The sequence below is a fragment of the Macaca mulatta genome, chromosome 2 (assembly GCF_049350105.2).
Source record: "Macaca mulatta isolate MMU2019108-1 chromosome 2, T2T-MMU8v2.0, whole genome shotgun sequence".
NCBI lineage: Eukaryota > Metazoa > Chordata > Mammalia > Primates > Cercopithecidae > Macaca > Macaca mulatta.
In genome coordinates, this window is record NC_133407.1 from 91786867 (window position 1) to 91809993 (window position 23127).

Consider the following 23127-nt stretch of genomic DNA (forward strand, 5'->3'; position numbering starts at 1 on the left):
AAGGAAGATGAGTCTAGAAGGAGCAAGATAGGATTCAGATAGCATCTGTATTTTGTTGTTCTCTAATGCTGGGTCAGATGCTAAATTATAGAGAAAGAGTAGAGAAGGGACATTCTAGGTCATGTAGTACAGTTGGTTCATTAAAGGGGTTAAAGAAGGATCAGCATGGGCATCAGATAAATATAAGAAGGTTTATTAGTACTGCTCTGGCTCTCTCTGATGTTCATAATAGAATCTTTGGTTTGTAGTTACACAGAGCTCTTAGAAATACAGAGAGAGGGCCAGGCGTGGTGGCTCATGCCTGTAATCCCAGCACTTTCGGAGGCCAAGGTGGGCAGATCACGAGATCAGGAGATTGAAACTATCCTGGCCGACATGGTGAAACCCCGACTCTACTACAAATACAAAAATTAACTGGGAGTGGCCACGTGTGCCTGTAATCCCAGCTACTCAGGAGGCTGAGGCAGGAGAATCGCTTGAACCAGGGAGTTGGTGGTTACAGTGAGCTGAGATTGTGCCTCTGCACTCCCACCTGGTGGCAGAGCAAGATCCTGTCTCAAAAAAAAAAAAGAAAAGAAAAATACAGAGAGAGGCCGGGCACAGTGGTGCATCCCTATAATCCCAGCACTTTGGGAGGCTGAGGTGGGAGGATCACTTGAGCCCAGGATTTGAAACCAACCTGGTCAGCATAGTGAGACACTGTCTCTACAAAAAATAAAATATTTAAAAGTTAGCCAGGCGTGGTGACTGGTGATGTGTGCCTGTAGTTCCAACTACTCAGGAGGCTGAGCCAGGAGGATCACCTGAGCCCAGGAGGTTGAGGCTGCAGTGAGCCATGACTGCTGCACCACCCTCTGGCCTGGGTGACAGAGTGAGACCCTGTCTCCAGAAAAAAATTTTTTTAAAGAAGAAATAACAGAGAGATAATAGGGAAATAGTAGTTTGTTAGGATAATAATCAAAGTATCATGTTTTAACTAACCTAAATGCCTGAAAGCTATTACTTTCTCTCATTACTGAGGCTGGGGTGGTCTGTGTGCGATTGAGGGACTGACAACAATGTGTGGTCCCTAGGGGTGGGGAGGGCAATTGGGAATGCCCTGGATCAATGGGTTTTCTTTTTCTAAAACTCTTCAACATAGTTTGGTCTCATTTTCTGTCCTCTCCTTTAATTTCCAGATCGCCTGATGAACCAATTGATAGACCGTATGTATCTTTAAAAATGTTTCCCAATGTCCTACTATTGTTACTAATCTGATGAATTTGTCTGTGAGAGTTCAGTAAAGAGGCATTGTTCTGTAAGTGTGTGTGTGCAGCTTTTCCCAGGTGGGAACGACTCTGTGTCTGCTAGTCAGTGACACACTGATCAGGTGGCCCGTGGGGCTCAGGAGAGTGACCATTAGCATGAGGCTAACCAGCCCTGGGTCACAATCTTGGCCTGCCATTTATGACTGTGTGACCTGAAGTAATTTACTTACCTTCTCTTTGCCCCAGTTTCCTCCTGTGTGAATGGGGCTAGACTTGCCCTTTCTTCCCTCTCTGGCCACTGAGTAGGCCTCTTTGTGCAATGGTGGCACATGGTCAGTCACTTTTTCCTCTCCTGCTGTAAGACACATAATGAAGACACACAGCTGACAGGACATGATAGTGTTAATTAATGCTCTCAAGGATATTAGTTTGACTGGATTGTTTGTTAATTTTATAGCCTTTTAGTTCCTAATCCTGTGGGAGTTGATACTCTTGGTTTTCTAGAAAGAACATAAAAAAAAAACCAATAGACAGTATTTAGATATTAACTAGGAGAAAGATAAAGCATTTAACACTAGATACTCTAAATCTTTTGGTCTGTAAAGTCTTTCAAGACAGTAACTAATATTAATTTAGGAGTTTGAATCTTACACATTGCAAATGATTGATCATGTAGCTTAGACCTCCATGTTTCCTTTCTTGAGACAATTATGTTTTGCTGATTGTTAGAGGAGTGATTAGAGTCAGCAAGAGTCAGACTGCCATGATCTTCACATGCTACCTGGTAGGACTGTGGGTAGCCTGGGACATACTATTCCCACTGCGAATAATCTAATTGTAATAGCCGCTGCTAAAGTTTTTGAATGCTTACCATGGATCATTTTGCATTTATTGTTCCATAAATTTTTTCAACAGTCTACAACTCTAGTTTTTATAAAACAAGGTCCCAGATCTCACTGGGACAGGTCTACAACTCTACTTTTTATAAAAAATGGTAGGAAGGGCAAGGCAGGTGACATTTTGTAGAGGATCAAACTTCCTAGATCTAGGAAGTTTTGGAGACCCAAGACCTGGGACCAGAACTAGGGCTAGGAATTACCGTGCTTCTCAGGCCACTAGACTATCTTGGCATGTGAGAGGTTTGCTTGTTGAGTCTAATGCTGTGGAGAGCTGACCTGCGGGATCTCACGCCATGGGAAGTGATGGGCATTTGGAACTCACTGTGCCAGAGGAGACTGCCTCTGACTGTGAGAGCATGCAGCCATTTTTTAGTGTTGCTGGTTTGGCCATTTGTTTCCTCCTGGATCTAAGCATGCCGTCTTACCAACAATCAGGAGAAAATAAAACTACCTGTCATGAACTGACATTTGCATCCTATCTTTCTTAAATGTTTTTTTATTTTTTATTTTTGAGACAGAGTCTTGCCTCAGCCTCCCAAGTAGCTAGGACTACAGGTGCCCGCCACTATGCCCAGCTAATTTTTGTATTTTTAGTAGAGACAGGGTTTCACTGTGTTAGCCAGGATGGTCTTGATCTCCTGACCTCGTGATCCACCCGCCTCAGCCTCCCAAAGTGCTGGGATTACAGGCATGAGCCACTGTGCCCAGCCCTTAAATTTTTAAAAAGAATAACTATTTTCTCATTACAAAAGTAAAAAGTCATTTAGAGACTATAGAGTAGTCAGAAGAATCATCCATGGTTCTATCACCTGTCTATAACCACTGTTGACATTTGGGGTATATCCTTCTATTCTTTATTGTGCCTGGCTCACTTTATTTTTCACAAAAATGGAGTTATATATTTCTTATTTTTTTTTTTTTTTTGAGACGGAGTCTCACTCTGTCACCCAGGCTGGAGTACAGTGGCACAATCTTGGCTCACTGTAACCTCTGCCTCCTGGGTTCAAGCGATTCTTCTGCCTCAGCGTCCTGAGTAGCTGGGATTACAGGTGTACGCCACCACGCCCGGCTAATTTTTTGTATTTTTAGTAGAGATGGGGTTTCACCATGTTGGCTAAGCTGGTCTCGAACTCCTGACCTTGTCATCTGCCTGCCTTGGACTCCCAAAGTGCTGGGATTACAGGTGTGAGCCACCATGCCTGGCCGGAATTATATATTTCTAGTCTAATATTATCAACATGTATGTTTGAGATTATATCTCAACTGCCATTGAAAGGTGTTCTGCAGAGTTTCATAGTTTCTGTACTGTAGGATTCTTTACTACAGAACTTTTGAGTCTTCACTGTACTAATGCACATCATGAATTTCTAAGGAGAAGATAGACTATGTAGGTTTAAAAACTTATTTGACCACAGAAACCCCATTTTTAATTCAACGATTACATCTCTTAGAACACTACGATCCTGCAGAACACCATTTGGGAATCACTGTTGTCCAACATAATTGTTTTCTGAACATTTGACCTTGATAGGATGTTTTATGTATCTTCCTTGTAAGAGAGCACTTTGGTAAATGCATTTTGGTTTTTTGAGACAGAGTCTCACTCTGTCGCCAGGCTGGAGTGCAGTGGTGTGATCTCAGCCCACTGCAACCTCTGCCTCCCAGGTTCAAGAGATTTTCCTGCCTCAGCCTCCCAGATAGCTGGGACTACAGGTGCACGCCACCACGTCCAGCTAATTTTTGTATTTTTAGTAGAGTCGGGGTTTCACCATGTTGGCCAGGATAGTCTCCATCTCTTGACCTCGTGATCCACCCGCCTTGACCTCCCAAAGTGTTGGGATTACAGGCGTAAGCTACCGCACCCGCCTGGTAAATGCATTTCAATACAAAATTTTTGTAGAACAGCTATCTCTCTTCTCAGTTCTTCTACTGATTGCCAGAAAATTGACAGAAGTTTTAGTAGAGTCCTCAGGACATGGAAAACCCAAGGGATATATTTTATATTCCAGTTTTTTCTCCTCTTTTGGTATAATAGAACAGTGTGTATGTGTATGTATCCTTACATACACACAGCTTTACACACACATCTCTATCAATATCTATGTTATTAACAAAAGAAAAAACCCAAAGTGTCTGAGCCCAAGTTACTTTGTAAAGCTGTCTCTTAATATTTTAAACTTGTATAATTAAAAAAGGAAATTTTTACTTCTATACTTAACATTTGCACTCTCCATTTCCCAGAGCTGATTGCTTCCTATGATTGCCAGATGTATCTAAAGACCTGCATTAACTTTCTGTGAGGTTTAAGGAACAGGCTTTTAGGGCTGTAGATAGTGCTTTCTCTTCAAGTTTCAGTCATAGGAGAGGCTGCTGTAGAGGTCTTGAGAATGCTCTGAAATCATTCTGGGAATACACTAAATCTCCCCATATGAAACTAGGGAACTGTTTTTCATTGCTTGGATTGTCCAGGTGATTAACTTGGTTCCTATTTGGGTCAAAGATATAAACTTAGCCCAAAGAGCTTTAATATTTGGATGGCTTAAAACAAAACGAAACAAAGTAAAACTATTATCTACTCCCAACAAAATAGCACTTTCTTTGGGTAGCATGTGGATAAGAGAGTGAAGAGCAGCTAAGACAAGAAGCGATAGAGTTTCCTCTTTCACACTAGAATATCCTGTTGTGCTCTGTAGCATCAGACATCGATGAGTCATCAGTGATGCAGCTGGCCGAGATGGGTTTCCCGCTGGAAGCATGTCGCAAGGCTGTGTACTTCACTGGAAACATGGGTGCCGAGGTGGCCTTCAACTGGATCATCGTTCACATGGAAGAGCCAGGTAGGTGACAAGAAAATGGAATGGCTTTGGAGTCTGATGTGACCCTTAGTGATGCTGAGTCCTGGTCCTTCCAAGGCCCCTGTGGTTGTATCCCTAGAAAATGACTTTACAGTCCCTAATCTGCTGCAGTGGAGGAGAAAGCCAGTTTTTGTCTTTCTTCTTGTTTTTAAAAACAACAGTTTTAGGCCAGGCACAGTGGCTCACGCCTGTAATTCCAGCACTTTGGGAGACTGAGGTGGGCAGATCACAAGGTCAAGAGATGGAGACCATCCTGGCCAACATGGTGACACACTGTCTCTACTAAAAATACAGACATTAGCTGGGCATGTTGGTGCGTACCTGTAGTCCTAGCTACTCAGGAGGCTGAGGCAGGAGAATCGCTTGAACGCAGGAGGTAGAGGCTGCAGTGAGCCAAGATCGCACCACTGCACTGCAGCCTGAGTGACGGAGCGAGATTCTGTCTCAAAAAAAAAAAAAAAAAAAAGCAAGCAGCCTTATTAAGATATAATTCACCCCTTTAAAGTTTATAAGTCAGTGGCAAAAAGACCAATAGAGAGATATGGGATATACTTCCAACTAAGCAATGATGAAAACTTGAAATGGAAACAAGGCCGTGAAGAAACGGAAGCTGTTTAGTTAGCTTTTTCTTTTATCTACTTTATTAAGCTATAATGCATATATTCATCTATTTAAAGTGTACATTTCAATAGTTTTCCATAAATTCAGAGTTGTGCAACCATTACCACTATCAAATTTTAGAACATTTTGTACCCTCCAAAAGAAATCTCGTATATATTAGCAGTGACTCCCCGTTTTCCCACTCACCCCAGCCCCTGGCAACCATGAATCTGTTTTCTGGATTTGCCTGTTTTGGAAATTTCATATAAATTGAGTCATATACGATAAGGTCATTTGTGTTTGGTTTCTATCACTTAGCATAATGCTTTCAATCACTTAGCATAATGCTTTCAAGATTCATCTATGTTGTAGTATGTGTCAGTACTTCGTTCCTTTTTATGGTAAAATAATCGTCTACTGGGTCGGGTACAGTGGCTCATGCCTGTAATCCCAGCACTTTGGGAGGCTGAAGCAGGAGGATCACTTGAGGTCAAGAGTTCAAGACCAGCCTGGCCAACATGGTGAAACCCCATCTCTATTAAAAATGTAAAAATTTTCTGGGCATGGTGGCGGGCACCTGGAGTCTAGCTACTTGGGAGGCTGAGGCAGGAGAATTGCTTGAGCCCAGGAGACGGAGGTTGCAGTGAGCCAAGATCATGCCACTGCCGTCCAGCCTGGGCAACAGAGTGAGACTCTGTCTAAAATAATAATAATAATAATAATAATAATAATAATAACAACAACAATAATAATAGTCTATAATATGGATATACCACATTTTATTAATCTTTATCAATTCATGGACATTTGGGTTATTTACATTTTTTGGCTTTTATGAACAATGCTGCTATAAACATTTTTGTGCAAGTTTTTGTGTGGATGGACATTTATTTTTACTTCTCTTGAGTGGAATTGCTGTGTCATATGGTAACTCCATATTTAACTTTTTGAGGAATTACCAAACTGTTTTACATAGTAGTTGGAACCATTTTACATTTCCACCAGTAGTGAATGTGAGTTCCAGTTTCTCCATATTGCCACCAACCCTTATTATTATCTTTTTTATCACACCTATCCCAGTGGGTATGAAGTGGTATCTTGTGGTTTTGGTTTGCATTTTCCTAATGACTAATCATGTTGAGCATCTTTTCATATGTTTATTGACTGTTTGTGTATCTTATTTGGAGATATGTCTATTCAAATTCTTCACCCATTTCTAATGAAGTTATCCTTTTATTATTGAGTTCTAAGAGTTCTTTTCAAATTCCAGAGACAAGATATATGAGATATATGATTTGTAATTTTCCCCCCATTCTGGTGTTTTTTCACTTTCTTGATGGTATCCTTTGAAGCACAAAAATGTTTAATTTTGATGAAGTCCAATTTATCTTTTTTTTTCTTTTATCACTTGTGCTTTTTGTGTTGTGAATAAAAAACCACTGCCTAATCCAATGGCAAAAAGACTTACTGTTATGTTTTCTTCTAAGATTATTATAGTTTTAGCTCCTACATTTAGGTCAATGATCCATTTTGAGTTAATTTGGTATATGATGTGAGGTGAGGGTCTGACTTTATTCTTTTGTATGTGGATATCCAGTTGTCCCAGCATCATTTGTTGAAAATAATGTCCTTTCCCCACTGACTGGTCTTGTTGGAAATCAATTAACCACAGGTATATGGTTTCATTTCTGGAATCTCAATTCTATTTAATTGATCCGTATGTCTGTCTTGATACTAGTACCAGACTGTCCTTTTTTTTTTTTTTTTTTAGACAGAGCCTTGCTTTGTTGCCCAGGCTGGAGTGCAGTGGTGCAATCTCAGCTCACTGCAACCTCTGCCTCCTGGGTTCAAGTGATTCTTGTGCCTCAGCCTCCCAAGTAGCTGGATTACAGACGTGCACCACTATGCCCTGCTGATTTTTGTATTTTTAGTAGAAACGAGATTTTGCCATGTTGGCCAGGCTGGCCACGGACTCCTGACCTCAGGCAATCCACCCACCTTGGCCTCCCAAAGTGTTGGGATTACAGGCATGCGCCACTGGGCCTGGCCCAGACTGTCTTGATTATTATAACTTTGCAGAATCATACTTTTCCTTGTTAGTGTTGTTTCAGGACACACACACACACAAAAAAAAAAAAAAAAGAAAGAAAAAGGAAAAGACTTGGGTGTGGTTATTTTTCTCAGATTTTGCTGAGCCGCTGACCATGCCTGGTTATGGAGGGGCAGCTTCTGCTGGAGCCTCTGTTTTTGGTGCTACTGGATTGGATAACCAACCTCCAGAGGAAATCGTTGCTATCATCACCTCCATGGGATTTCAGAGAAATCAGGCTATTCAGGCACTACGAGCAACGGTGAGCATGAGAGACTGTGTGTGTGTGTGTGTGTGTGTGTGAATTTATTTCTGTAAGAGCTGAGATTTTCCAATGTACTTTGATCATTTTGATTCATGTTTGATTCATCCAAATATGAATCTCACCATAGCTCATAAAGATTTATTTGCTTATTGTAAATATAAAGCTAAAATAAATGATTTTCACACAGAGAATTTAAGAATAAGGAGATAACAAATCTGGGGTAATATGAGCAAACTGAAAGAAACTTGATATCATCTTGAATATTTGTTAATGGGTCACAAATTTGACTTGGAGCCTGCTTGTGGCCCTGGAGGAAAGAGGGACACATGAAATTCCATGTTCAGTAAGAAGTCCTTTAGGAGATAGACTGCTTTTCTGATACCAAGACCTTGGGTAAATGTCTCTTAAAAGTCCTCATAAAAAACTGAATGGCTCCTTGGAATTCTCTGCTGCTGTTTCTCTCTGCAGAAAGAGAAGGTTCTTCTGGTAGCCACGAACTTCTTGATATAAAGAAACAAGGGCCAGGCGTGGGGGCTCACGCCTGTAATCCCAGCACTTTGGGAGGCCGAGGCGGGCGGATCATGAGGTCAGGAGATCGAGACCATTGTGGCTAACACGGTGAAACCCCGTCTCTACTAAAACTACAAAAAATTAACCGGGCGTGATAGCGGGTGCCCATAGTCCCAGCTACTCCGGAGGCTGAGGCAGGAGAATGGCGGGAAGCGGAGCTTGCGGTGAGCCGAGATTGCGCCATTGCACTCCAGCCTGGGTGACAGAGCGAGACTCCGTCTCAAAAAAAACCAAAAAACAAAAAACAAGGGACCCTGAAACTACAGGGTACACGATTCCCTTCTGCAGTGCTGATATCTGTTTAATATCTAGGGAAAGTACTTAACAAACAAAACAAAACCCATCCTTCCTGGTCACACCATAATCCACTTTTGAGTAGATATCTGCTCTCGATTACTTCTTGCCTATCCTGATGGGGTACCTGCTAGGATCCATTGCTGAGGTCACAGTGGCTCTTGACTGTTTCATGAGAATGTGGCTGGAACAATCTGTCTCCCTTTAAGATGATTAAAATATCTCAACCAGAATTTGTTTTACGTGGGGTACTTTCTTGTGCTCCACTCATTTTATTTGCCTGACTGTTTCATTAGAGGTTCTACATCTATACAAATTCTTTAACTTGCCAGTGATGTCACAAGCTGAGAAAGATGGAAATATTTTTATGGTCAATTAGTTTGAAGTACATGGAGTTCAATTTAAACAAGTATACTTACCTAATCAGTGTCGTTGTCATTAATCAAGATATTGATCTTGTCTTTACTGGAATTCAAACATTTTACTAACATTCCAGGAGAGAAGGCTCTAACATAGTACCACACTGGCATCCCTCTATTGTTCAAAGTTATCTGCAGAAAATACAGTTGGTAGAGAAGGTAGTGTGTGCAATTAAAGTGGCTTTAGAAAGAGCTGCACTTAAATGCCATAACCTTGGTTATTCCACACCTATTATTATCAGCATCTTCCTGCAGAAAGGCTGAGCTAACATTGAGATAAGCTTTGGAATGCTGATCTGCTGCTTAGAACTGTTTTCCAGTAAATCCAATTACAGATGTCAGCTGGGAGGCTTGCAGAATGCCATGCCAACTGAACGTGCCTGTCATGCAGAGTCAGAGCTTCTTACTCAGTGGCACTTACGACTAATGAATTCAGGCCTCCTTCCCTATCTGCTTGACATCTAGTTGAAATGGTCAGGACATAGTGAGGTCTGAGGCTGCATGCATTGTAAAAATGTGTGTTTCTTTTTTGTTGTTAGAATAATAACCTGGAAAGAGCACTGGATTGGATCTTTAGCCACCCTGAGTTTGAAGAAGACAGTGATTTTGTGATTGAGATGGAGAATAACGCCAATGCAAACATTATTTCTGAGGCCAAGCCTGAAGGACCTAGAGTCAAAGATGGATCTGGAAGTAAGTTCTTGCCTTAGAGGCTGTCTGAACAGTCAGGACTATACATTCACCTCATGCCCTTCCCTCCCACCATGACATATTCAAGCCTTTGCCATCATTCAGAAGTTAGCACAGATCCCATCTTCTTCGTTTTTTTTTTTTTTCTTTTTGAGACAGAGTCTCACACTGTTGCCACACGGGAGTGCTGTGGCATGATCTCGGCTCACTGCAACCTCCGCCTCCCAGGTCCAAGCTATTCTCCTGCCTCAGCCTCCCGATTAGCTGGGATTACAGGCATGCGCCACCACACCCCGCTAATTTTTGTATTTTTAGTAGAGACAGGGTTTCACCATGTTGGCTAGGCTGGTCTTGATCTCCTGACCTTGTGATACGCCTGTCTCAGCCTCCCAAAGTGCTGGGATTACAGGCATGAGCCACCGTGCCTGGCCGGATCCCATCTTCTTAGAAATGGTGCAGTTTGCCACTTTGCATAGGCCCTGGTGATCTGATAAAGTCATGTCAGAATCATGTTGCTTGGTCATGTGTGTGTCCCTAAGTTTAGGGCCAACTTTGATTTTGTCTGTTCCTTTGAGGTAAAATTTCTTCATGGACCATGGGAGCTTTTGTCAAAAAGGGAACATTTGTTTTCATGGTAGTGTTTTTTGAGTAGTAGCAAAGTGGTCTCATCCTTGATCATATCCTTAACTCATACCAACTACTGATAATATCCTGAAGGGTTGTCTCAGGATGATAGGAAGAGGTGCCATAGGCTGTTGTTCTGCCTTTTAATAGTAAACACTTATGTATGTCACTGTGTGCCATGCAGTGTTCTAAGCACTTTGCATATCAACACTCATGTAATCCTCACTACAACTGATTTTACAGGTGAGAAAAATAGAAGCACAGAGAGGTTGGGTACCTTGCCAAAGGCCACACAGCTCTTAAGAGATGGAACCAAGATTCAAATGCAGAATCCTTGTTCTTTTTTTTTTTTTTTTTTTTTTTTTGAGACGGAGTCTCACTCTGTCGCCCAGGCTGGAGTCCAGTGGCTGGATCTCAGCTCACTGCAAGCTCCGCTTCCCGGGTTTACGCCATTCTCCTGCCTCAGCCTCCCGAGTAGCTGGGACTACAGGCGCCCGCCACCTCGCCCGGCTAGTTTTTTGTATTTTTAGTAGAGACGGGGTTTCACCAAGTTAGCCAGGATGGTCTCGATCTCCTGACCTTGTGATCCGCCCATCTCGGCCTCCCAAAGTGCTGGGATTACAGGCTTGAGCCACCGCGCCCGGCCAGAATCCTTGTTCTTAACCGTTGTGATATCCTGCTTCTTGGGCTGTCATTGCCTGTAGAATAATGTTCAGGCTCTTTAGCTTGGCATTCAGCACCTCCTCCAGTCAGATCCCAGGCCACCTGGTCTCCCAGTGTCACTTCTATACTCTCTATACCTGCAGCTGGGATGCCTGGGACTATAGCCACACTCTTAACCTACTCAGCTGTCAACAACTCTCTTCTCAACCTGCAGGTGTTTGCTCAGGTTAACCCCTATTTTTGAAATGAACCTTCTCTCCTGTCACTGCACACTAAAATTCTCATCACTATTAGAACTTGACCACAGATTCCATTTCTCTGGACTGCCTTCCTAGATCCTTGTCATAATCAGCTCATGTTTACCTCATATGCTAGTAATAATTATACCAGTATGAAAAATACTCCCATTTGTGCCATCTTTAATCCTCACAGTAACCTTATGAGTTACATACCATTACTATCCCCATTTTACAGGTGAAGAACCTGAGATATGGAAGGCTAAGTAGTAGCTTGTCAAGGTCTCATAGCTAGGGATGGGTAGAACCACAATTCCTGTGCGGGCAGTCTGCCTTCAGAACCTGTGCCTGTAGCCACTGAAATGCATTGTTAGTTAGTTAGTTAGTTTGTTTTGAGACAGAGTCTCACTCTGTCACCCAGGCTGGAGTGCAGTGGCGCGATCTTGGCTCACTGCGACCTCCACCTCCTGGGGTCAAGTGATTCTCCTGCCTCAGCCTCCTGAGTAGCTAGAATTACAGGCTAGGGCCACCACGCTTCATTGTTAGTTCTTCTGTTATTAGAGGTATCAAATTGATCTTGCAGTAAAATTACTTCTGTAGGTATTTGTGTCTCCCATTTGACTAGGAGCTTGCCCAGGGCAGAGGCCATTTGGCTTTTATAAAACTCATGGTGTCTAGCATGGTGCTAGACACATAGAAAGTACTGAGTAAATAACAATTGTATTTAACTAAATCTACACTAGCAGCATTTGTTCCTATAATCATATAGTGGCAGATCTACTCATTAATCTTCTTTCCAGACCTAATATGTACGTATTGATATAGAGCTAGAGAGAGATGGTAGGAGGGAACTTTCTTCTTTTTTTTAAAATATAAAATAGGAATTTCATCACTGAAACTGTTTCAATGCCAACTGGATAAGAAAAGGATGAGATGTAGTTCTCCCAATTTCAATTTCCGTATTCATTTAAAGTATCTAGTATTACTTTGCAAAAATTACTAGCTTACCTAAACTATTTAAAGCTATAACAGACAGGTTACTCAATAATGCATGAGCAGGATTTATCACGTATTACACGTCCATCAGTTCACTGCTTCATTGATTTTCCATAATGGACTTTTCCCTGGAGAGGATGAGTCCTTGCAGAAGGAATTAACCACAAGGTGGGGCTATTGTAAAGCTGCCAAGGTTTGGCTGTAGAGGGAAGGCAGGTCTGATCTTTAGGGTTTCCTTTCCTCTGGAGCTTGGAGGCAGCAGCCACTCTCTCACAGATGGTCAGGAATGATAAAGAACAGCCACATCATCTCCTCAGGGCTTCCTCTACCTCAGAGTGATCTGTAGATATTCCTGCCACAGCTGGATTTTGAGGTGCATCCTTTAAGGCACGATGGGTCAAACCCCAAGGATTGTGGGTGAGGGTAGCGAAGGAGCACTATGAGATGCACTTAGAAATCGCATGCAAGATATGCAGGATAGAAAGGCAGTAGTAGATGAAACATTTAACTATTAAGACAGAAAAGCAGAAACCTAATTTGCCAAATGCATTTTGAGTTTGATTTTACAGAACGACAAATGTTTTCAAAGTAGCTTCCCCAGCACTGTGCCTGGCCCATGGTGAGTGATCAGGAAATAACTGACTGAATGAAGAATTAAATGAATGCCAGGAGGTAACAGACTTTGGCACTATTTTTGCTGCTTCCACAAAGTACCATATAGAGGGATTGGCTGTGTACTACTGTGTTACATTGCATGAATCAAAGGGAGGGAAAAACATGACTTCCTGTACTTTACTATATTAGCACCCAAACTCATGTTGTGAGTTGTTGCTTTCTTTTTCCTTTGTAAATTAACAATTTATATTGAAGGATATATATTAATTTTAGCAACTTGAGAAAATATAGATATATATTTATCTATATAGATAAAAGACAAAATTAAAAATTACAATCCTACTCCCCAGCAATTACCACAAAATAATGTTTTGTTTATATTCTGTAGACCTTTTTAGACAAATGTATAAAAATGAATATAGATCCATAGAAGTGTAAAATATGACATTCTATTCTATACATTGCTATTTTGTGACTTGTTTTTCCTTTAATGTAATTAACATGTAATTAACATGTGATTAGGCTGTGAGTTATGTAGTTGTACATGTATAGAAATCTATATTGTTGAACATATATTAACAATATTCTATTATAAACATGTACCATAATTTATATACCTAATTCTAGGTTAATTAAGTATCATTTAAATAAAATACCACATTATTACAGAAAGAGTTTCAAATAATGAAGATATTTCCACATTCAGAAGATGACCACTATGATTTTTAAATAAAGAGTTTCTTTTTTTTTTTTGAGACAGAGTCTTGCTCTGTTCCCCAGGCTGGAGTGCAGTGGCGGGATCTCAGCTCACTGCATCCTCCGCCTCCTGGGTTCAAGTGATTCTCATGCCTCAGCCTGTAACTGGGATTACAGGCGTGCACCACCATACCTGGCTAATTTTTTGTATTTGTAGTAGAGATGGAATTTTGCCATGTTGCCTAGGCAGGTCTCGAACTCCTGAGCTCAGGCAGTCTGCCCGCCTCTGGCTCCTGAAGTGTTAGGATTACAGGTGTGAGCCACTGTGCCCAGCCAAATAATGAGTTTCTTAAAGGATGAATTCAATTCACAGAAGTACCGCACATGCCTAATGTAATCCCTATCCAGGGAATAAAAGCTTGTTCAGCATTTTCTTCCTTCCATCCCTTCCTTCTTTCCTTCTTCTACTAAAAATAATATTGTGATAAACAGCCTCGGGCCTTCATTTCATTATGTCGTTAGGGTAAGTTTCTGGAAGGGAATTTTGTGAGTGAAAAATACGTATTTTTAAGGTTTTAATGCAGATTACCATCACATGACCCTCCACAAACACAACAGGGGGGCCACATCCTGGTCACACTGGTGACTCTTCTGTTTGCCCAGCCTTCCCCAGCAGTGCTGTTGGGTTGAGCGCTTTTTTTATTTTTTGTATCTTTATTGCCTAGGTATTTTTCTTCTTGTGTTAACAGCTTCTTTATTTCCTTTGGCCAGTTTCTCACTTTTATTGAGGTTGTCAGCTTTCTTTTATTGATTTTTATGAGAGTTTCATGTACTGTAGATTAGTTTGGGAATACCTGATCACTTTACAATATTGAGTTTTTCTAGCTAGAAACATATGCTTCTCCTTTGATTTATTCACCCCTTCTCTAACTCTTGCAAAGCTGTATGGTTTTCTTCATAAATATGCTGGGCGTTTCTAGTTTAGTTGTGTTCAAAATTATATTTTCAGTGTTACTTATGAATAAAAATTTTCCCTATAATATATTAAACATTACTGCTGCTAAATTATATAAAGTTACCGATTTTGTAATTGGCCGTTCTCTAGGGGTTTGACTGGCATTACATCAAATTTATAGGTTAACCTGGGAAGATGTGTGTTCTGTTTAGCTAGGTTGTTTAAATTCCCAAGTCATTTCTTTTTACTTTTTCTGGTTGGTGAATTGACTGAGATATTTGACTTGATAATTTTTTTTGTTTGTTTTTTGAGATGGAGTCTCGCTCTGTCGCCAGGCTGGAGTGCAGTGGCGCCATCTCAGCTCACTGCAGCTTTGTACTCCCTGGTTCAAGTGATTCTCCTGCCACAGCCTCCTGAGCAGCTAGGATTATGGCACGCGCCATCATGCTCAGCTAACTTTTGTACTTTTTTTAGTAGAGACAGGGTTTCACCATGTTGGCCAGGATGGTCTCGATTTTCTGACCCTGTGATCTGCCCGCCTCGGCCTCCCAAAGTGCTGGGATTACAGGCGTGAGCCACCTTGTCCAGCTGAGAATATTGAATACAATTAAAGGGTAGGGGTAATTGGTGTTTGAGGAACCAAAACAAACAATGTAAAAACAACCTGTTTTCAGGGTTTTAAGTGGCAGAAAGTCCAAGATAAATCTGTCTAAGCAAAAAGGGAAATATTTTCTCATGAAGGCTGACAAGTCCTGGGGGCACTGGGCTGTAGGCCTGCCATGATTCAGGACTCAAAGTCTTTTAGCTGGATGGGCCCCTTGGCTCTGCTTCCTCTACGTTGGTTCCAGTCCCAGACAGGCTCTCCCTAATGGCACAAGATGGCTGCAGCACCTCCCACAACTATATCTTTCCAAGTTAAAATCTAGCCGAGTCTTGTCCCAGAGTTCTCAGCAAAGGTCCTGAGAGCCTGAGACTATGAGACTCCGTCATGTGCCCTGTCCTACTCCAAGTCACTGAGGCAGGTTGACTCAGGCCCGCGTTATGGGCCTCACTCCTAGAATCCGAGCAGGGAGACATCTTCCATCCTCTCATCCGAGCTGAGAAGGGATGGGTTGATCTCCTTCAAGCACTGGTTCAAGTGTGGTTCCAAGCGGTAGAATCAGCTTCACCTGAGAACTTCTTAGGAATTATAGGGCCCAACTTCAGACCTGCTGAGTTGGGAGCTCTGGGCGAGGCCCAGTAATCGGTGTTTTAACAGGACATCCAGGTGGTTCTGATGCAGCTGAAACTTGAGAATTACCACCTTAAAAGCAGTGTTAGGTTACTATTGCTTTAAGAAGGAGGGGCGTGGCTACTGGGACACTGTCACACCAGGTTAACACTGAAATAATAAGGTAGGTGTTACGAAGTGGAAAAAAGTGATTATTATAAAGATAGGGATTAAAGAAGCACTTGTATCAAATTTTTCCTTTTGGGAATATGTTAATTAAAAATCACTGTTTCCATTTTTCTGAATGAGGAAGTAATGCTATTGCATGAAACGATTATTTAAATGTCATCTAATTTGTTTAAAAGGGTTAGTGCTATTAACACTTGATGAAATAGTGGCTGTCATTTACTGAATGCCTCCTCTGTGCCAGGCACTTCCTTGACCACTTTTCCTTCACTGCTTGTAGGGAGGTATTCTGATGAGGAAATGGTGACAAGCTAAGTGGTTTGCTAGTGGTAGAACCCGGTTAGAATTCAGGCCTGTCTGATTTTGAAGGCTATGCAGTTTTTCCTTTATCCCCGATTGAGTCATCTTATTTCACATTTTGTATTGGAATGGAGGCGAGAGACTATTTTCTACCATGTTCTGCACATTTTAGGGCTAGCACCTAACTTTCTGTTGAGTTTTTTAAGACTTCAAAGCTGGAAATCAGGCCGTCACTCTGACCTATCTGGGCTTCTGCTATGTGCAAAATCATTTCTGTTTTCATGTTTCACTTAATGAGCATTTAATTTTTCTTAAGAACTCACTGATTGCCAACGTAATTAACATGTGATTAGGCTGTGATTACTCAGAACCTGCTCCGCCTCCTTCTGCCACTTTGCTGTAATGGTTTAGATGTCTCTGACGCTGCTGAGATTTTCCAGCCAGGGAGCAGAGAGACATTCATTTGCATAACGCTGGGATTTCTAAGGTGCTGAGCTGCCTGAGGAACACCACCCGGAAGAGGATCTGGAGGGCGAAAGGTACAGCTCCCCGGGAAGCTAAGCGCCAGTGGTCTGCTTGAAAGTCACGTAGACTTACTTCATGCCACTGGTGCTAATTCTCCTCCCACTTAGCGCTTGTTGCGGTTCCTCATTTTTTCCGCGGTGCTATTGAAAGTTAAGAGGCAGCCACTCTTGAGTAAACTAATTTACAGTGAAGTATAAATGATTGAGAACTATTAGACTTGGGAGGAAGTGTTTGCCTTTTGGAGCATTCGGCATTGTAACAGAGAGATTGGTAATTTTGAGCTGGCTAGGGTTGGGGGAAGCAATTTGTAGACCCTTTACAATTTTGTTGCTATCAGCTGCCTTCCAATATTACTGATTTACCTAGGTCTGTCTTCTCTTTTCGAGAATTTAGAAGTTTCTGAAAGTTCCAAATATTCCTCCCTTCCACACTGTTTTTTTCTCAGAGCGGGCAAGAGGGAAAGGGAAATCAAGCTGTGGGAGATTGAACTTGTATATTACGCTTGATGTAGTTTGGATGTTTGTCCCCTCCAAATCTCATGTTGATATGCAAACCCCAGTGTTGGAGGTGGGACCTGGTGCGAGGTATTTGGGTCATGGGAGTGGTTGCTTCATGAATACCTTGTGGGGAAAAGCATATCCCAGATAAATACCCAGATATTGGGTGCTTATAAGGCAAATGTTAGTGAGTTGGCAATTTTATTTCCCCTGCTCTGTACAGAGGGAGTTAGAGACACGCAGTGACACAGATTAATCAAGTAAAGAGCATTGGATGAGAACCCAGTTTATCTCACCAGAAGACTGCAGTGCCTCTGGGTCTGGATAGTTGTTTTAGGGAGTCTTTTGGTGTCTCTGTGTTCTGAGCACTCTCTGTAGACTAAATAATGCATCGTGCCCTGGTGAGATACTACTGCTTTGTATATATTTTAGATGTTATAATGGCTTATACAGATAAATTCATTTAAAGACACTTCTGAATCCAGAGTTGCTTTTGGTCATTACACTTCTTAAAGCATAACTTTCCAAAAGGCAAGATCATGACTTTCAGGTAAGTGTAAAATGAACACATATCACAGATTTAAAAAAAACTCATTAATTAATGAGAGAATCAGTCAGATGTTATTACCGGTTTAAAAGCATTTGTGAAGCTGGGATATTTAAAGACAATTTTAAAAAGAAATGTTAGGATGAGATTGCCAGGTTAGATTTAAAATTAGTCAGTGTCTTTCAGGACCATAAATTCTTGAAATAATTATTTTACCAGTTTATACCCCAATTTATAAATCTGTACATCCTTGAGGATATGTGTTCTACTAGACAGAATTTTTTCGTGTCTTTACTAGATAAAAATCTGCAAGTTAGCAAGTAACACCACTAAGTATGAGATCTTTAATCTGTAGTGTATTAGTAGTTTTATAGTCTTTGCTGTAAGAGAATACCTGAGACTGGGTAATTTATATAAAAAACAAAGAGGTTTATTTGGCTCACAGCTCTTCAGAGTATACAAGAAGCACAGTGCTGGATCTGCTTCTGAAGAGGCCTTAGGAAGCTTTCAGTCAGCGGAAGGCAAAGGAGGAGCAGGCGTGTCACATGGTGAGGAGAGAACAAGCGAGAAAAGAAGAGGTGTCATGCTGTTTTTTTAAACAACCTCCTCTCCCATGAACTAAGAGACTGAGAACTCACTCATTACCACGGGAGGGCACCAAGATATTCATGAGGGATCTACCCCCGTGACCCAAATACCTCCTACCAGGTCCCACCTCCAACATTGGGGGTAGTATTTCAACATGAGATTTGGAGGGGACAAATATCCAAACTATATCAAGTAGTAAATAGTGAGATGAACTAAGTTCATCCCTACCAGCAACATTTTTCTCTAATGAACCAGATAATAAATATTTCAGGTTTTGTGGGCCATATACATGTCTGTCTCATATTCTTCTCCCCATTCTTCTCCTTGGCAGTACAAAAGCAGGATGTGGGCCAGATTTGGCTAATGGGTCACTTGCCAATCCCTCCCCTAGATAATCTTTGGGTGGCCTTTCCTCTATATGACATTGAAAGGGTATGCTGCCTGCCTCTTTTACCTTCCAAGTTTCATAAACTTTTTTTAAACAGTCCTTTCTCAAATAACAAAATCAAAGAGTACAATTGCTGTTAGGTTGGGTAGGGATGTTAGTGGCAACATTTGATATTTAAAAATCTTCTTATTAGCAAGGTTGGGGAGATTTTCCTGGAGTTCAAAAAGGACAAGTTTTGTGGGGAGGAGGAATGTTAGTTTCAGGCACAGTTTAATTCTGTCCATTTGGAGGGACACTGTCCACTAGATGTGAGGCATAGTGGTTTTGTCAATTTTGTCTAATTCTTCCAGGTACTTTGAAGGTTTTTCTGTTGAAAGTCAACATTTTTGAAATGTTAGAAATTCCTTTTTAAGTAAATAGAAAAGGCAGCTTGAGACGAGATAAGCATTTCAAAATTTTGACTTTCAACAGAAAAACTTAAATATTTCTTAGTGTGTGTTTTTTGGAGTGTGTTTTAGAGTGCTGGTTTTTTGTGTTTTTTTTTGGGAGGACATCTCTGGGAACTTAGAGAAGAATCAACAGTAGTTTCTCTCTCTGGTGAATTCACCTTGATTTTCTCTTTGGAGACAAATATAAATTGAGATTTATTACCTGTTTAATTTTTGCAAATGTGTTGAGAGAGATTCTCTTTTGTTGTTTCCAGCAGGAGGTCATGAATAATGCATGGAGCAGTTGCTTATATTGATAAACATGGTTAATTTAAATAATAGGACTAAGATTTATGCTAACCTTTTAAATTTTATTTTTGTGGTTCTGAGTATGTACATGAGTTGTTTTTAAACAAAGAGAGGAAAATGCTTTTGGGGGGGCTTAGTGACATGTTTGGATATATTGGGGTGTATGGATTTGTCCTTTGTGTCTGTCTGGTCAACCCATTGGCTGTGTTGGTATCTGTGCTGTGTTTCATTGATGTGACCCTGTCTTATGGTGAGAAGTGCTCAGGAAACACTCTGTTGAATTGTTGAAGCCATTGTTTTGCAGGACATCCTTGTGGGGAAAAGCCTTGATTGGGGTATTGTATCCTCTCTCTCTCTTTTTTTTTTTTTGAGACAGGGTCTCACTCTATCGCCCAGGCTGGAGTACAGTGGTGTGATCTGGGCTCACTGCAGCCTTGACTCCCTGGGCTCAAGCAATTCTCCCACCTCTGTCTCCAGAGTAGCTGCGACTACAGGTGCACACCACCATGCCTGGCTAATTTTTTTGTATTTGTAGAGATGGGGTTTTGCCCTGTTGCCTAGGCTGGTCTCAAACTCCTGAGCACAAGCAATCTACCCATCTTGGCCTCCCAAAGTGCTGAGATTACAGGCGTTTGCCACCATGCCTGGCCTGTATCCTCTCTTCATTTCATGAAAATTCTTAGAGAGCAGCCACATTTTTGGGAGAGCAGCACTCTATCTCTTAAATTGAAGATTAGGAATATGATATAGAATTAGTCCAAAAGGGCTTAAAAAGCCAACAGGGGCCAAGAAACACAAGGATCTCAGTTCACTCCCTTTCTTGCTTACACAGGGAGGTAAAGGTGGGTTCTTAGTGTGGGAGACAGAACTGGAGGACAGACAAGGGTAAGGTGCCTGGGTCACTGTTTCAAAAAATAAATACCAGGCAAAATGATTATCATTTTCAACTGTTTTTGCCTGGCTTCTGATTTCAGACCTGGGATTCTTTTCTTTTTTTTTTCAGTTGATGTGATAGCTAGCAACAGAAATTCAGTTAATTATGGGAAAGGCAATCTTCTCTGATTCATTTCTGATTAAATAATTATTTCACCAGTTTATACCCCAATTTATGCTTTGGTAAGAGGTTTACAAAAATATATACTCTATAAGAAGATATAAAAACAAGTGAGGAAATGAAGTGAAAGGAGTCATTCCTTCATTCACTCATTTATTTATACATTTAACAGATACTTATTGAGTACCTACAGTGTACAAAGCACTGTTCTCTGTGCCTGGAATATTTCAGTAAACAAAGCAAACTCCCTGTCCTTATGGAGCCTATTCTAGCCTGGGGTAAAAGGTGATAGACAATAAATACATGCACAAGTAAGAATGTGACATAGCAGCTTGGCATGGTGGCTCACACCTGTAATCCCAGCATTTTGGGAGGCCAAAGTGGGTGGATTACCTGAGGTCAGGCATTTGAGACCAGCCTGGCCAACGTGGCGAAACCCCATCTCTACTAAAAATACAAAAAAATTAGCCAGGCATAGTGGTACGTGCCTGTAGTCCCAGCTATTTGGGAGGTTGAGGCAGGAGAATCGTTTGATTCCGGGAGGCAGAGTTTGCAGTGAGCCAAGATCACGCCATTGCATTCCAGCCTGGGTAACAAGGGCGAAACTCCGTCTCAAAAAAAAAAAAAAAAAAAAAAAGAATGCAACATAGTAGGTGTTACTTTCTGCGGTATGGACAGGAAAGCAGGATAAGGGAAACGGGAGCAACAGGAGTGAGGGCAGGGGTGGAAGGAGAGTTACTGTTTATAAGGAAGGTTCAGGAAGGCCTCTCTGATGAGGTGACATTTGGACCTGAGATCTCAATGAAGTGACGAGTGAGTCACATGACATCTGAAAAAAGAGAGTTTCAGAAAGAAAGAGCAGTAGGTACAGTAGGTATAAAGGCTTGAAGGTTTAAAGCTTGAAGGACAGGTCTTGCCAAGCATGTTTGAGGAGCAGCCAGGAGGCCAAGGTAGCTGGAGCAGAATAAGGGGGATGAGGGGAGGAGGTAAGGGGATTTCATAGGCCTCTGCAAGAGTGAGATTTTACTCAGAGATACAGGGAGCCACTGGAGGGTGTTGGGGGCAGAGTAATGACCACAATTTGACTTCCATTAAAAAAAAAAGACTAATGGGCCTGGCGTGGTGGCTCATGCCTGCAATTCCAGCACTTTGGGAGACCGAGATGGGCAGATCATGAGGTCAGGAGACCGAGACCATCCTGGCTAACATGATGAAACCCTGTTTCTACTGAAAATACAAAAAAATTAGCCGGACACAGTGGCACATGCCTGTAATCCCACTTGGGAGGCTGAGGTAGGAGAATCGCTTGAAGCCAGGAGGCGGAGGTTGCAGTGAGCCGAGATCGCGCCACTGCACTCCAGACTGGGTGACAGAGTGAGACTCCATGTCAAACAACAACAACAACAGAAAAAGAGAACAACAGAGTGCAGCCAGAAAGGCAGCCGCCCCCTCGCACGTTCATGGGGAACCTGGTGCTAAACCATTGGTAGACCTGCTTCTGGGTTGGGGTTTTCTATGTAGCAGAGCAGCTCCCTCTCTGCAATCTATTGAAAGTCAGCCCTTGACATAAGGGTTTGAAAAAAAAAAGAAAAAAGAAAGAAAGAAAGAAAGAGAGAGAGAAAGAGAGAGAGAGACAGAAAGAAAGAAAGAAAAGAGAAAGAAAAAGAAAGAAAGGAAAGAAATAAAGAAAGAAAGAAAGAAAAAGAAAGAAAGAAAGAAAGAGAAAGAAAGAAAACCACTCTGGCAACTATGGTGAGAATAGTTGGTGGGGGAAAGGGAGGAAGCAGGGAGTCCAATTAAGAGGCCATTGTAATAATTCAGATAGGATATGATGGTGACTTGGATGGGGAGTTACAAGTGGAGATTGTATGAAGCCTTTGGATTCTGGATAGAGGATTTGCTGATGGATCGGACTTCATCTTGCTGATAAAGAGTGTGAGAGAGAAGGCAAGATTTTGTCCTGAGTTACTGGAAGAATGGAATTGCCATTGACTGAGATAGATAAGGCTGAGGGGAGAATGATCAGCAAACTAGGAATGGAAGTGATCTTTCTCAACCTGATAAAATGTATCTACAAAAACCCCACAGTTCACCTTATACTTAATGTGAAAGACTGAATGCTTTCCTCCTAAGATTAGGAAGAAGATAAAGATGCCCCTCTTGACACTTCTGTTTAACATTGTACAGGAGGTTCTAGCCATTGCAATTAGGCAAGAAAAAGAAGTAAAAGTTATCTGGATTATCAAGAAAGAAGTAAAACTGTCTCTATTTGCAGATGACATGATCTTATATATAGAAAGTCCACAGGAATCGACTACAAAACAATTAGAACTAACAAATGAGTTCACCAAGGTTGCAGGAAACAAGATCAGTATACAAAAT

General features: G+C 41.5%; 1 protein-coding gene across 2 annotated transcripts in view; it reads left to right on the plus strand.

Moving 5' to 3' along the window:
- USP13 (ubiquitin specific peptidase 13) overlaps nt 1–23127 on the plus strand; it is a 148083-nt gene that overhangs the window by 102083 nt on the left and 22873 nt on the right. For both annotated transcript variants that reach the window (XR_013413406.1, NM_001265638.1), the window contains 4 exon segments: nt 1179–1205; nt 4840–4983; nt 7786–7952; nt 9778–9931. Coding sequence is in view for 1 of the 2 variants with exons in the window: in NM_001265638.1 (NP_001252567.1) it covers nt 1179–1205; nt 4840–4983; nt 7786–7952; nt 9778–9931 (492 nt within the window). In the remaining variant the exon portion in view is untranslated.